Source organism: Dipodomys spectabilis, unplaced genomic scaffold, assembly GCF_019054845.1.
Source record: "Dipodomys spectabilis isolate Male_0828 unplaced genomic scaffold, ASM1905484v1 ptg000095l, whole genome shotgun sequence".
Lineage (NCBI taxonomy): Eukaryota > Metazoa > Chordata > Mammalia > Rodentia > Heteromyidae > Dipodomys > Dipodomys spectabilis.
In genome coordinates, this window is record NW_024870772.1 from 31,758,521 (window position 1) to 31,774,344 (window position 15,824).

Here is a 15,824-nt window from a genome sequence, read left to right on the forward strand (position 1 = left end):
TCCCTAATATTATCTGATTACATTTACTAGCAAACAATTAAGATTTGGAGTACTTTCCTATGTCTGTAGTAATTGATCCAAGTACCATTAAGCATTAGTGCTATTTAAAAACAATCAGGCTGGGAAGGTGGTTCAGTGGTAGAGTGCTTGTCTTGCATGCATAAGGCCCTGGGTTCAATTCCTTAGTACTACATAAGCAGAAAAAGCCGGAAGTGGGACTGTGGCTCAGGGGTAGAGCGCTAGCCTTAAGCTGAAGAGCTGAGGGACAGCACCCAGGCCCAGAGTTCAGGCCCCGTGAGTGACAAAATAAATAAATAAATAAATATAAAAACTATCTCATATATCCTAACATTGTTTTTAATGGTCTCATATAATGTTCCCCAAACTCACAATATATATTTCCTTGTGTGTGTGTGTGTGTGTGTGTGTGTGTGTGTGTGTGTGTGTGTGTGCATGTGTGAGCACTAGTTCTGAGGCTTGAACTCAAGGCCTGGGTACTCTCCCTTAGCTTTTTTATGCTCAAAACTAGTACTGTACCTCTTGAGCCACACTGCTTCTTCTGGCTTTTGGTTGGCTAATTGGAGATAAGAGTCTCACAAGCTTTCCTGCTGGGACTGCTTTTGAATCACAATCCTTAGATCTCAGCCTCCTAAGTAGCTAGGATTATAGGGATGACCCACTGATGCCTAGTTCAAACTCAGATTATTGCATATGTTTCATAATACCAACCTATGTCATAGAGTGCATTTCACAACCCTTCCTTCTAGAACAATCTTTGAAACACACAATTTCCTGATGTCTAACAGATGTTGCAGGAGTTTTAAAATATTAGAATTGTTGGAGGAGAGCAAACCTGATAAACTCTCAACACATGCTGCTCCTTCCTGTACTCAGCCCTTCTCAGACATCAATAATCAATCCTGGCACTCTTGCTCACTAAACCTGGAATTTATCTTTAATAGCAATTCTCACATAGCATTCCACAGAATACCTGTTAACCAAGTCAGTTATTTAATGAATAGTGCATTTTGCTATGTGTCAGGCACTGTGCTGAGGAGATACATTGCAGACACACCTAGACCTTGTCTTCCTGACCTTTTAGATGAAGAATTGACTTGCCACCCAGATCTGCCCTGTTGTGTGGTTGAGATGGAAAGCATTCTAAGTAGCTACATTTCTGATCTGTCACAAAAGGGGTTAGGGTTGATAGTGTCTACAGTTGGCCCCAGAAAATTGTGAAATCTGCCGAATTTTAGTTGGGATGCATTTTTCTCTCACATTTGTGGAAGAGACAGATGTATCCAGGACCCATAATAAAATGCTCTCTTTTCTCCTCAAGAGTCAGATGCAGCATACTAAACCATGAAACTAGGAAAAGTAAACAGCTGTGTATATGATCTTTCTCTTGCCACTCTTGAGCTGCATGATTGCCTCTCTAAAGGCTCTGTTAATTCTACATCTTTTGTTCTTGCCTCATTTGCTACTCACCACACTCTTCCTCCTGTAAGAGTGAGCTGCCCTGCCCTGCGCAGGTGCCTGGTTTAGGTAAGGTGATACATTCCTGTGATAGCAAGAGGCTAGGATGTCTGGGTTTGCTATCGTTGGAAGAGTGCAAGATATCAAAACAGTTTGAGAAATAGAAAGGGAAAAGTAGCTCAATCACAACAAAGCTGACAATGCTTAAACAGAGGTTCCTGCCAATACCATGTAATAATTGTGCGTGCGTGCGTGCGTGCGTGCGTGCGTGCGTGTGTGTGTGTGTGTGTGTGTGTGTGTGTGTGTGTGTGTACCAATCCTAGGAGCTTGAATTCAGGGTTTGGACATTAACCCAGGCACAGGTTCTGTTCTACCACTTGATCCACAGCTCCAATTCCAGCTTTTTAGTAGTTAATTGCTTTTTAGTAGTTAATTGGAGCGAAGAGTTCATGGACTTTCCTATCCAGGCTGGCTTTAAAATGCAATCCTCACTCAGATCTCAGGCTCCTGAGTAGCTAGGATGATAGATGTGAGTCACCAGCACCTGGCACCATGGAATAGACCTATTGTCTCCTAGGACCAACCCTCAACTGGAGAATGACACAGAATCCTTGGGAAATTGTATAGCTGCTTCATTTCAAACCTACTAACTCCAGCACATAGACCTCCACTAGGAAGACATTAATGCACATTTGTACTCAAGTTGGGTATTCATTTGTTTTGGTTTGAACTCAGGGACTCATGCTTGCTAGTACCTCAGAGCCATATCTCCAGCCCTGTTTTTGTACTGGTTATTTTCAGGATAGTGTCTTGCTTCCTATGCAGATTAGTGCCTAAGCTGAGATTTGCCTACTTTAGGTTTCCTGTGGTTTCTAGAATCACAGGCACACACCACCAAGTCCAGCTTCTCTCCATGAAGATAGAGTCTTGGGGACTTCTCTGCCCAGGCTGGCCTGATACCTTGACCCTCCAAATCTCAGTCTTCCCTATAACTAGGAGTAACAAGCACATGTCATTGAGTCCAAGTTGCAAATATGTCTCTTGAGCTTATCTTCCCAGGCTGGTCCCAAACTGAAATCCCCTAATTTCCTGTCTCCCACATAGCTATGATTATAGGCATGAGTCACCGGTACCCACAGTTGATGTGTTGTGCCTCAGGCATCCACTATTTTCACTTTCTGTTCCTTAGATCCCTTCACAAGTTTTAGAAATTGACAGGAAGTAACCAAGGAGGAACATGATGACAGGGCATTTTTAAAGATCTTTTCCCTCAGAGATCCATTCCTGTCGTTAATGCATACTTTTTTATGGATTTTCATTCTTTCCTATGACTACTACTTCATTCAGCCCTTCTGTAAGGAGAGAAATTATAACCAACACGATTGATTTTTATCTCCTGTCCTCTGCACTCTTCAGCAGTGCTGCAATATTTGCTTCTGGAACATGATGTAATGCAACATTATCAACTAGAACCCATTTCGCAATAATCAAGCGACATCAGTAACATCAGATTCATCCATTCAGTTTAAAAAAACTCAGTGTTTGAGTTTGTGTGTGTGTGTGTGTGTGTGTGTGTGTGTGTGTGTGTGTGTGTGTGTGCGCGCGCGTATGTGTGGTGTTTGGTATCAAACCCAGGAACTATGCACAGTATTACTGAACTACATCAGCTTAGAAAAAAAATCATTTGATGATTTTTAACATACGAGTATACAGTTGTATTAAAGGTCATAATTAATTTGAGATTTCTCTATTTTTTGGTCAGTCCTGGGGCTTGGTCTCAGGGACTGGGCACTGTCCCTAGCTCTCTACCACTTGAGCCACAGCCTCAATTCCGGCCTTTTCTGTTTATGTGGTACTGAGGCTTTCATGCATCCTAGGCAAGTACTCTCCCAATAAGCCACATTCCCAGTCAATTTTTGTTTGTTTCTTGGTTGTGGGGCTTGAACTCAGGGCCTGGGCATTGTCCCTGAGTTCTTTTGCTCAAGGCTCGCATTCTACCACTTTGAGCCACAGCCCCACCTCTGGTTTTTGAGTGGTAATTGAAGAGTTCCATGGGAACTTTTCTGCTTAGGCTGGCTTTGAACTGTGATCCTCAGATCTCAGTGACCAGCACACAGCTTGAGATTTCTCAATTATTAAGCAATCAAATGAGGGCCTTTCATATCACCGAGCTTTGTGAAAGACACTGCTATATATGGTAGTTACAGTGATGAACTAAGCAGGCATGAGCTTCTTCCCAGTACAGTGTACATAATTTATTGCTTAGAATTAAAAATTCTTGTTGAAATTGATGATCAAGAACTATATTAACATACAATCTCTTCCCTGGCCCTTTTCTTCTTTTCTTGCTGAGAAAAGCCACTTTCCCAATGGAAAGTACACTTTTAGGATCCCCTACCCACCCGTAGCAAACAGAACATAGAAAAATGGAAGTCTTACCATTAATAAATATATAGATTTCAGATTCGACCTTCTTCTTTGAAGCAGATGTAGGTAGGTATCTGCAGCTGTAGAAACCTGTGTGGTTCGCCTGGACCATGTTCAAGGTCAATGTACTGCAGAATTGTTTGTTGTCCTTTCCACAGGCAGAATTAATTATGCTCAGGCTTTTGCTTTCCTTATTCACTGTTTTAGGGAAAAACCATGAGTGGGCTGCTTCTCCCCTGCAATCAACAATAAGGAAAGAAAACACAGTCAAGGCTGGGGCTGGGCACAGCATTAAATCCAAAGCATACATTTTTATTGGGAAGCATTCTGAGGTCCTTTATTTATTTTTTGGTGGTACTGGGGATTGAACTCAAGACCTCACACTTGCTTTACCACTGTGCTACACCTCCAGCCCCTAATGGCATTGGTTATTTTAAAGATAAGACTGTTGTTTTATGCCTAGGGATGACAGGAATGTACACAGAGCCAATGAAGGGTTTTGCCTTGAGAAGGACAAGTTAATTATTCCCAAACCAACAGATCCTCTTACCTGCACTGAAGATTCAGTGTTTGGCCTGCTTGTATGACGTGCTGGGTGCCTTTTAAATTCAGTTCAGGACCTTTTAGTGTTGAACCTGAACTAGATCCTGGAAAACAAAATTTTTGTACAGTTATTTGCATCATCTTTCTTTCTTTTCTCTCTCTCTCTGTCTCCCAGTACTAGCACTTAAGGTCAGTGTTCTTACTACGTAAGGCACATGTCCACTTCCTGTTTTTTGGTAGTTAATTGGAGATAAGAGTCTCATAGACTTACCTGCCCAGTCTCAGCTTCCTGAGTTGCTACGATTATAGGCATGAGCCACCAGCACCAGCTTCTTCTTTTTATTTTTTCATAAAGATGCTTCTCTTTTTAATTTGCTTACAGATGCATAGATACACTAAACATCAATTTCCCTTAATTCACATTTTTTGCCTTAGTCTTGCTCACAAATACAATATATCCTTTTATACTAAATGATTTAAATAAGAAAAGCCCATCTATTTAAAATAGCAATAGATTACAATATGGTTCAAAATGTAACCATCTTGAGAATATATAACAACTTACTTAAAACTCTCAAGAAGAAGTATTGTCATGCGAAGTACATTTTTATTAGCGGGTGTCTTTCTACTGATGTGGGTCCAACTATTTCATTTTTTTTCTAGGTATGAAATATAGCTGGGTGCTGTGGCTCACGCCTGTAATTCTATCTACTCAGGAGGCTGAGATCTGAAGATTGAGGTTCAAAACCAGCACAGGCAGAGGAAGTCCAAGAGACTCTTATCTCCAACTAACCAGCACAAAGCCGAAAGTAAAAGTGTGGCTCAAGTGGTAGGCACCAACCTTGAGCAAAAAATCCAAGTGAGAGCACCAGGAACTGAGTTCAAGCCCCAGTACGTACACACACACACACACACACACACACACACACACACACACACACACACACACACACACACACACACACACACACACACACAGCATAAAGATGACATTTACCTCATAAGTAGGAATAATTATTATATAAAAATAAAGTTCTTTCGATGTTTGGAAATGCTACCTTCACTGGATCATTATTGATACACATATCAAATCATTGCAATTACCTAATTTAATAATTTCTTTCTTAAAATGTATAAAGCTACATACTGGTGGTTCATACCTATAATCCTAGCTACTTAGTAAGCTGAGATCCAGAGGATAGTTGTTTAAGCCTGGCTGGGAATAAAAGTACATGAAACTCCATCTCCAATTAGTGAACAAAAATCTAGGTTGGAAGTGTAGCTCAAGTGGTAGAGTACTCATTGAGAAACAAGAAGAGGTCTGGGAAGGAAGGTGGTTCGTGGTAGAGTACTTGCCTCGTATGTCTGAGGCCCTGGGTTCAATTCCTCAGCACCACATAAACAGAAAAAGAGAAACAAGAAGAGTGAGCTTGAGGCCTCAGAATCATGGTGGGAGGAGAAGAGTATGGAAACTTCTCTAGATTTTTAACGTAACTGAGTCATTGCTTAAGCAAGATTTTGGTCTAGTCATTTTCCTTTCTGAACTAGCTTCCTTATTCAGAAAACTAATTTTAGAATCAGAGTCAGTTTTAGAAGCTGTTTGGTCCATCTTACATAATCTCTGAGTTTCTTCTAGGATGGTACAGTAAAAGGGAAATGTTCATTTTTACGTGACATTTGACAAGCACATGGCATGGGAAGCAGGGAGAAACATGATGTACATATCTTACACAACTTGGCAATGCTGTCCATCCTAGCTACCAGCTTTGTGAGCCTGCACGAGTCCCCTCTTCCTCCAGCTCTTAGTTCTCTCATCTGTGAAAGAAGACCTGGTACTGGATACTCATGGATGTCTGATCTACTGACTTTCCCATCCACAGGGATTCTGTAGGACTCTTTGGGCTAAAGGTCCTCAGTGATTGAGCCTCCTTTTTTTTCTTTTGGGGTGTGTGTGTGAGTGTGAGTGTGTGTGTGTGTGTATTCAGTCTTGAACTCAAGACCTAGGCACTGTCCCTTAGCTTTTTCATTCAAGAAGATATTCTACCATTTGAGCCATACTTCCACTTCTGGTTTTGTCTAACTTGGCTCTCTTTGAGCCTCTTTTCTCAGATATCAGCCTCTGGAGTAACTAATATTATAGACAAAGCCACTAGGACTTGTCTATATGTTTTTTGCTTTGTTTTGATGTTTTTTAGGTTGCTGATGATACAGGTTAATCTTTTTTATTATTGTTGGTAAGTATTGTACAAAGGGTTGCAATTCTGTAACTCAGGTTATGAGAACAATGCTTCTTAGTCAATGTCACCATTCTTCAGTCTCCCCATATTCCCCTCCTGTCTTACTCTCAAGTTACATAGCTCATTTTTTTACATAATGTAATGACTGCATTTGCTTACCCTTCCTCCCTCCATTCCTAGACCCACCCTTTAAGCTCCCTGAAACATGCTTTCACTTCCTAGTTACAGTAATTTATTTTTATGTTTTGCTGGTCCTGGGCTTGAACTCAGGGTCTGGGCACTGTCTCTGAGCCTCTTTGTACTCAAGGCTAACACTCTACCACTTGAGCCACAGAGCTACTTCTGGATTTTTCTGATTAGTTTATTGGAGATAAGAGTCTCACAGACTTTCCTGCCCAGGCCGATCTCCACTTACTGAGTAGCTAGGATTACAGGCATGAGCCACTGGTGCCCAGCTACATTAAGAGTTGTTTTTTTTTTAAAAAAAAACAATTGTATTGTTATTATAAAGGTGATGTACAAAGGGGTTACAGTGATATGAGTCAGGTAAAGAGTACATTTCATTTTGGAAAATATCATCTCTTTACTATCTTCCCAGATTAGTATCATAAGAGTAACTTTTATAGACAATTCATTATGGTATAAAATTACTACTAAATAACAAACTAGCTAACAATTTAAAATCACCATTTCATATAAATAACATTTTCCCATCAAACAGAAATTTGCTCAGATACTCAGGGATACACTTTGCTCTTTGCTCATTGTTTCTGATACAGTGTGTCAATGAAAATCAGTGGTCCATGTGAGTTATTTGGTTTTCCTGGACCCACAGAGCAGTAATTGATATCACTAAAAACTTTCTACATCAGAATAGTTTCTGCTTTTCCAGTACAGAACTCCAGAACTTTAATTGAACAATAGTTCCTATGCTGGCAAAGACCCAGCACAATATCCTGTGGAAAATTCTGGCATTGCTTGTGGTCCTGTGGTCTCCATGAGGATGGATACCCCCATCTAGGAGATGACAGGGCAAAGCTTCCATGTTCATGATAGATTTCCAAATGAGATGAAACTTCTCCCCGAAGGCAAACAGAGTAAGTTTATTTGAAAGTGAAAGGAAAGTAGCAAGACTTTTGGAAGACAGGACCCCCAAAGAATCTTTATCAGGGAATCTGAGTTTTCTTAACCTTCATCAAGGAGAACCTGTAACCTTGGGCTGGCCTGAGCCATGCATGTCCAGCTGTGAGATGTGTTTTTAGAAGGTCCTTTAAGGTAAATGCCACCTAAGTACCTGTCTGCCCTCCTCATACTGTCTAACCTAAAGATAACCTAACAGAGTATAGTTAAAAGACACTAGAGTAAAAGTAGTGTTCATGGAAAGTTTACAGGAGAAAATACTAAGAAAAGATATTTACTGTACTGTTAGTCACCACTAATATTAACAAACTTTGTACTTGGAATGAGAAAGTTAGTAAAAGCAGTTAAGACAAGTAGAACAAGTAAATATAAAGATAAGTATAAGAAAATGGTATTTCCACGAACCTATAGGAAACTCGGATCTCATAAAGATAAATGGAAATCAATGAAGATCAATTTATACATGTAACCCAGCACTCTAGAGGCTGAGACAGGACAGTGAGTTGCAGGCCAGCCAGAGCAACTAGTGAGGATACTTTAGGGGAAAAAATGATGGCTGGAAATGCCAACCCTATAGCTTAACAGGAAAACTGATAAGAAGAAAGGAAAGCAAAATATTATTTCTCAAATGCTTTCAAATCACATTTCTTTGAAGCAAATGAATCTCCATGTCTGCCTGACGAATGACTAGTTAACTAGTATGTTGACGATCTGTCAGACACTTGCTATCCGATTAGCAATGCGTATAAAGATATAAATATGCACAGACTCCATCATGTACTTGTGGGCAAGCGGGTAGCACCTTCCAGTAACTCAGAGCCACACGGCCCATGGAGAGAACCATCCACAGGATATTTCCATTTCAAGGGTGGAGTGCCTGCCCTAAGTTAACAATGATTTCCTCATTATAAAACTTGGGTGGGTGTCCAAATTTTCCACTTTTTGCCACAATAGAACTCTGACTTAAAGAACCATTTTCTCCCTTTCCCCCAAGGTCAACTACAGTAGAATCAGGAGGGAATAAAGTTTGTTTTTTATATCAGGAAAAGTGATGTTTAGCCACAATAAATTAAAAAAAAAAAAAAACCACACCACAGACCATTAAAAAATGGCCTTTCTTGCCTGCTTGTTTGTTAGAACTGTTAAGGTTAGGCAGTGTGGCTAAAAGCTTGAAACAAAACAAAAAATCAAAAATGTTCTTTCTGGCACTTTGTGTTGATTTTTTTCATCATAGTGTCTCTACTCTACATTTTCCAATAGGTAGTATCAAACTTTACATCTCTAATAAAAATCCCAGTTCTCTTTCCCTATATGCCAAATGTCTGATAGAAAACTGCCTTCTATCCACCTTCATTTCATTAGCCAAAATGGAATTTTTGTGTGTGTGTGTGCCAGTACAGGGGCTTGAACGAAGGCCTCGGGCACTGTTGCTTAGCTTTTTCCACTTGAAGCATAGTTCCATCTTTGGCTTTTTTGGACAAGGGAGTGGTTAATTGGAGATAAGAATCTCAAAGTACTTTCTAGACCTGACTGACACCAAACCACCATCCTTTGATCTCAGCCTCCTAAGTAGGAATGATTACAGGCATGTTCTACCAGCAGTTGGCTTTGCTGTCATTTTTAAGATTCGATATAATAGTAATGCTAGTTACGGGTAGCTCACACCTATAATCCCAGCTACTCAGGAGGCTGAGATCTAAGAATTGTGGTTTGAAGCCAGTCCAGGCAGAAAAGTCCATGAGATGTTTATTACAATAAAAAAGGAACAAAACAAAAAAAACAAAAATTGGAAGTAGTGCTATGGCTCAAGTGGTGGAGCACTAGCTTGAGCAAAAGAAACTCCAGGACAGCGCTAGGACATGAGTTCAAGCCCTGGCATCAGCAAAAAAATATATACAAATAAAAAATTAATAATGCTCTTATAGAAAGATGAACTAAAAATGTCTTTAGAAAACTACCAATAGCATTGACTTAGATAAAAATAGAATTCTCACTTGCTGTGTGCCACTTCAAGACAATCCCTTAACTCTTTTTTCTACCAGATGCTAGCCTGGAGCTCTATTGTGTTGAAATTAAAGGATTATTTTGTTAGAAAAGAGCTTTAGCCAAATTCAGCAACTGTACTTTGTTGAACAGCACTATGCTTAAGTGATGGTGGTCCCAGAAGCCTGGTGATATTGTGGTTGTCTTTCATTGGGTACATACACTACGTTGTTCATACAAGGAATCTGCCTTACATTTCCCAGAATGTAGCTTATTAAGTAACATACAACTGCATTAATCATGAAACATCTGTTTTCTTCATTTTTAGCCATTCATCTTCCAGATCTACTCCTAATGAGTCCTTTTATATAGCCAGGATAAAGACACTCTTCGACTCAGATTCCTCATCCATCAACACAGGAGGTGAGACTTTGATTTGCCTAATCCCTTCCAGCCTAAAAATTCTGAATCTGAGGTCACAGTCAATGAACAAAAGGTATAAGTCAGACATCTGATTTTTTAAAATTATGATGATGAAAAGACAGTCCAATTTTTAAAACTTAAGGGGTTGAATAGACATTTTCCCAAAGAAGATATGAAAAGATAAAAGACAGGAAAGTGAAATCAAATTGTTAATGAGCTGGGAGCTGGTGGTTCACACCTGTAATTCTGGCTACTTAGGAGGTTGATATAGGAAGATTGGGTTTGAAGCCAGCCAGGGCAGGAAAAGTCTATGAGACCCTTATCTTCAATTAACCAGCAAAAAGCCAGAAATAGAGCTGTAGTTCATGTGGTAATGCACCAATCTTGAACAATAAAAGCTAAGGGACAGAATCTAGCCGGAGTGCAAGGCCCAGTATCAACACATAACACATTCTCTCTCTCTCTCTCTCTCTCTCTCTCTCTCTCACACACACACACACACACACACACACACACACACCTACATACACAATGAGATGCCATTTCATGCATATTGGATAACTGGATAACTTCAACGAAAGCAACATTGAATGTTGGTAGAAATGTTAGAACGCTCAGACATTTCAGGTATGATTTTTAAATGGTGCAGACACTTTGGAAAGCAGGGCAGCAGCTTCTTGGATGGGCAATTACATGCCTACATAGCTACACAAGAAAACTGAAAACATACGCCCACATAACAACACATATACTGGCCAAAATGTGGAAACAACCCAGTGTCCATCAAATGGATTAGGAAAAGTCAAACAATGGGCTATGGTTGGATCATTAAAAGGAATGTTGAACTGATTTGTACTATCATATAGACAAACCCTGGAACATTGTGTCAGTGCATGCAAAGAAAAACCCATAAGGGCACAGTGGAAAATGATCATCTGCTACTACAGAGAGGCCTTGGGAGAAATTCAACCTTCTAGCAGCTCCATCTTAATGTTCAGCTTCCAGAATTACAAGAAAGGAAACTTCTGTTGTTAAAAACACTACACTAGCTAGGTGCAGGTGGCTCATGCCTATAATCTTAGCTGCCCAGGAAGCTGAGATCTGAAGATTGTAGTTCAAGGCCAATCTGGGCAAAGTCCATGAGACTCTTATCACGAATTAAGCCACAAAAAAAGCCAGAAATTGAACTATGGCTCAAAAGATAGAGTGACAGCCTTGAGCAAAAAAGCTCAGGGACAGTGCCCAAACCCTGAGTTCAAGTCCGGAACCAGCATAAAATTTTTAAAAAATTAACAAAAATAACCACACACACACACCACCATCACCACCACCACACTAAATAAAAACCAATCATAAAAGGCTACATACTATATAAGTCCATTTGTATAATGTATCCAAAATACATAAACCCATAGATAGAAATCAGAAGTCAGGTATGGTGGTACACACCTGCAATCCTAGCACTTGGGAGCCTATGCCAGGAGGATTAAGCTATGCCAGGTAGCAAGGATTGTCTCAGGAAAACAAAAGGAAGAGGGGAAGTTGGTAGGTAGAGGAGGATAAATGGGGTGTGGAGTTTTGGGGTGATGGATAGAAATGTTTTTAAATTAGTGGTGATGGGTGTACAATTCCACATATTAGAAACTATTGATTTAAATGTGTCAGTGTTGTAATCTCCTACAGTTACATTTGGGTATCATGTTCTGTTTCCCACAAAAGTGAATTTTCTCTCTGTGAAGTGGCTATTAAGGACAACAATGAGTTATTACTGAAGTGACCCCACACTTAACACTGAAGTTTACACTGAGCACTGAACTGTTTCGGCGTCTGTGGCTGTGTGGCTGCATCTGACCGTTGGTGTAAGCTTTTATACTAGTTAGGTTTTTTTGGTTTGTTTGTTTGTCAGTCTTAAGGCTTGAACTCTGGGTCTGGGCGCTGTCCCTCAACTCTTCAGCTCAAGTGAGTGTTCTACCACTTGAGCCACAGCGCTACTTCCAGTTTTCTTGTGGTTAACTGGAGATAGTCTAAGGGACTTTCCAGCCCAGGCTGGCTTTGAACCACAATCCTCAGATCTCAGCTTCCTAAGTAGCTAGAATTATAGGCATGAGCCACCAGCACCTAGCTATACTAGTTGCTTTCTTCCTTAAAATTTTAGGAGGCTGAAATTTGGAGAAATCATTTTTCTTTTGTTCTTAGTGATGTCATTCATGGAGAAGTTTTAGAAGCAATTTTGCTATCTATCTAAACGCAGTCTTATAAATTCAACTGAATGTTAATTTAAAATCATTTCTAAAGGCACATATTTTGAATTTGAACTATTTAAATGGGAATTTTTTTAACAACCTGAGTCACGTTGACAAGTAGGTTGCTAGAATGCTCTGAAGGAATCTACTGGTGTTTTCTTTTCTATTAAAGTTGGTGATTTCAAATTTGTTTTAAACTCAGAGCTTTGGATAGTAGATTTGTGTCCAACAAGAAGCATCTGTCTTTCATTTTGCAGACTGTGTTTTCAATAAGACCTAATCCTACATGATAAATGGCCTCTTTATCAAAATATAATTCCCTGAGTCTCATGTTTCTAAAATTGGAACATAAGACTATGAGCTATTTACCAAGGTTGTGTGAGGTTAATTAAACATAATTCAAAATAAAAGAAGGTCCCTTCTTCAAGATGGACCTTACTAAAAGCTCATACCTGAAATCTCACAGAAAGAACCTTTTTGGTTGGTGGTTAAGGAGTAAAGAATGCAACTACAAATTTCTAGAAGCTACCAACATTCCTATTTGTGATGCTAATTTCTGCAGGGCTCTGGTACTAAGTTAAATCTGGGTTTTAACTGAGTGTCATGCCGTGTGTGTGTGTGTGTGTGTGTGTGTGTGTGTGTGTGTGTGTGTGTGTGTGTGTGTGTGTGTGTGTGTGTGTGTGTGTGTGTGTGTGTGTGTGTGTGTGTGTGTGTGTACCAGTACTATGGCTTGAACTCAGGGCCTGAGTCCTGCTGCTAAAATTTTGTGCCCAAGGCTAGTGCTCCACCATTTGAAACACACCTCCACTTCTTGCTTTTTGGTAGTTAATTGGAGTTAAGTCTCATGGACTTGCCTGTCTGGGCTGTCTCCAACTTCCTGATCTTCAGATCTCACTCTCCTGAGTAACCAGGATTACAAGCATGAGTCATTGGTTCCTGGCTCATATATTTTTCTGCTCGCACAATATGGATATTATAACTGAGTACACTGATTAGAATTACATTGAATGAAGACACATGCACTGGCTAAGGTGACAGAGACATGGTTGGGTGAGAGCACTGAAAACACTTCATTTCTAGAATGATGGAGAAAAAACCAGAGGTTTCTGTTCCATCTGCCAACAGAGTATATAGGAGATGTGATGACCACAGGAAATTGCATGGCAATTGCATGTGTGTGTATGTGTACTTCTGAAAATGGAATCCAGGACATCATATACCCTAGGCAAGCATTATACAACCAAGCTTCACCCTGGATACCTACAACTTATATTTTCCTGTCAGTCAGTAAAACCCATACATAGATTTTCAGCTCACAGCACAAGATGTCACACTGTTTTCTGGTGATATCTAAAATGATCAGAACTGATCCAGCCATCCATCCACGGGTGTTGAAGTCATTCATTTTTTCCATCAACTTTATCAATGTTATTTCAAAGGGAAACATACACATGTTAAAACGACGCTGCTATAACCACACCCACACCCTGGGAGGGGCATGTTCTCAGTGTACCCTTTGAGGCTTTTTTACTTGACTGGCTTCTTGGAGGATCAGTTAACAAGGCACAATCATTGATCATTAGGCCTTTCACCAACTACCATCAGGGCCCTACAGTTCGCACAACTCCTTTTCTTGTGACTTCTGAATTAATTAAGATTGGCCCAGGAGATGCTCAAATGCTCTCCTCCCACACTGCTGTTCTTTTACTGACTGGGTTCAGAACTCTCCTCCATAGAGCTGTCTGACAACCTGTTGTTTCATTTTACTGCTACATGTCATAGTATCATCTGAGGTATGTGGAACATAGGTCAAGCTCTGGCTGACAGGGCACTACATGGCTCAGAAGACATTCAGCAGAAAAATTTGGAGAGCTTCATCTGGTTGTGCAAAGACCTGGGAACGGAACACATGCTTCTGACACCCCCAAAATGCAGAGGCAACATTGTCTTAGACACATCATCTCTGTTTCCTCTATTAATAGTAAGAAGGTTCTGGGCACTGGTAGCTCACAGGTGTGAGATCTCAGATCTCAGGAAGCTGAGATCTGAGGATCATGGTTTGAACCCAGCCTGGGCAGAAAAGTCTGTGAGATTCTTATCTCCAACTAACCAGCAAAAAGGTAGAAATGAAGGTGTCTCAACTGGTAGAGCTCTGAACTTCAATGGAAAAGCCAAGGTAATACATGTAGCACTGAGTTCAAGCCTCAGTATTAACACACACACACACACACACACACAAATACCAAGAAGCTGTTCCATTTGAAGCAGGCTCTCCTGAGTTTATTCTCTTCTCCCCCAGCCCCCCCCATACTGTTCAGAGGGCTCAATGATAACTGGATTCTGTTGTCATGTCTTATAGGATGTTTCATAATCTCTAGCAGTACTATGCTGTCATTCAAGTTGAAAGTTATTATTTCAAGCTAGAATTTTTGCATTTTCCCATCACAAACATTCAAAAAAAAGGGACACCATAATTGATTCTTTGGTACAGGTGTGGTCTTATTATACAACATAAAATACACAAGATTAAAAGTGTAACTCTTGACTTCATAGAAATAAGTAATTTTTTTTCTTTTTTGGGGAGAGGGATACTAGGGCTTAAACTAAGTGCCTAACACAAGATTAGCGTGTATTCTATTACTTGAGCCAGACTACTAGTCTCCCCCCACTTTTTTTCTGCTTTATTTTACAGATGAGATTTCACAGTTTTGCACAGGACCATCCTTGTATCACAATCTATCTATGTTTCCCACAAAGCTAGGCTTATAGATGTATGTTACCATACCCAGCTTATTTTTTGAGATGAGGTCTCATGATTTTCTTGGTCTCTGTCTCCCAAGTCAAAAGAAATTGAAGCTGAGCTTAATGATACATGCGACCTCAAAATTTTGGAGATTGAGCCTGGGAGACTAAAAGTTCAAGGCTATCTTGGGTCATATTAGGAGTTCCAGGCCAGCCAGACTACACAGCAAGACTCTCTCAAAGAAACAAAACAAAACTAAGAAAAAGAATAAGAAAGGAAAGAGAGAAGCAAGATTGCAAGGCTGAGTGTGACAAAGTTCCTGTTAAGTTTCAGTCTCTTTTGATAGTTTATGTAGTCCAAATTCCATAGAAAACATTTTTCTGAAATTCTTTAGGGTATAGATAAAGGAGAAGTTTTAAATTTACCAAGAAGAAAGCCAGGAAGATCTCTTGTCTTTGCAACCAATAACATATACAAGCTCTCTATCATTAGAAGCTTATCCATGATAGTGTGACCACATTATAGAAGTGACTACAGCATTCTACACTCTTTCTAGTCTCATTTAACACTGTTTTGCACCGTTGTGTCAAATTGGTTTCCTTCTAAATT

General features: G+C 40.0%; 1 protein-coding gene across 2 annotated transcripts in view; it reads right to left on the reverse strand.

Annotated features, from left to right (window-relative positions):
• Nucleotides 1-15,824, reverse strand: part of Flt1 (fms related receptor tyrosine kinase 1) — a 184,212-nt gene that overhangs the window by 149,481 nt on the left and 18,907 nt on the right. For both annotated transcript variants that reach the window (XM_042685381.1, XM_042685382.1), the window contains exons 2-3: nt 4,454-4,550; nt 3,916-4,139 (exon numbers count right to left, since the gene is read on the reverse strand). In XM_042685381.1, coding sequence (XP_042541315.1) covers nt 3,916-4,139; nt 4,454-4,550 — 321 coding nt within the window. The remainder of the gene's footprint in view (nt 1-3,915; nt 4,140-4,453; nt 4,551-15,824) is intronic.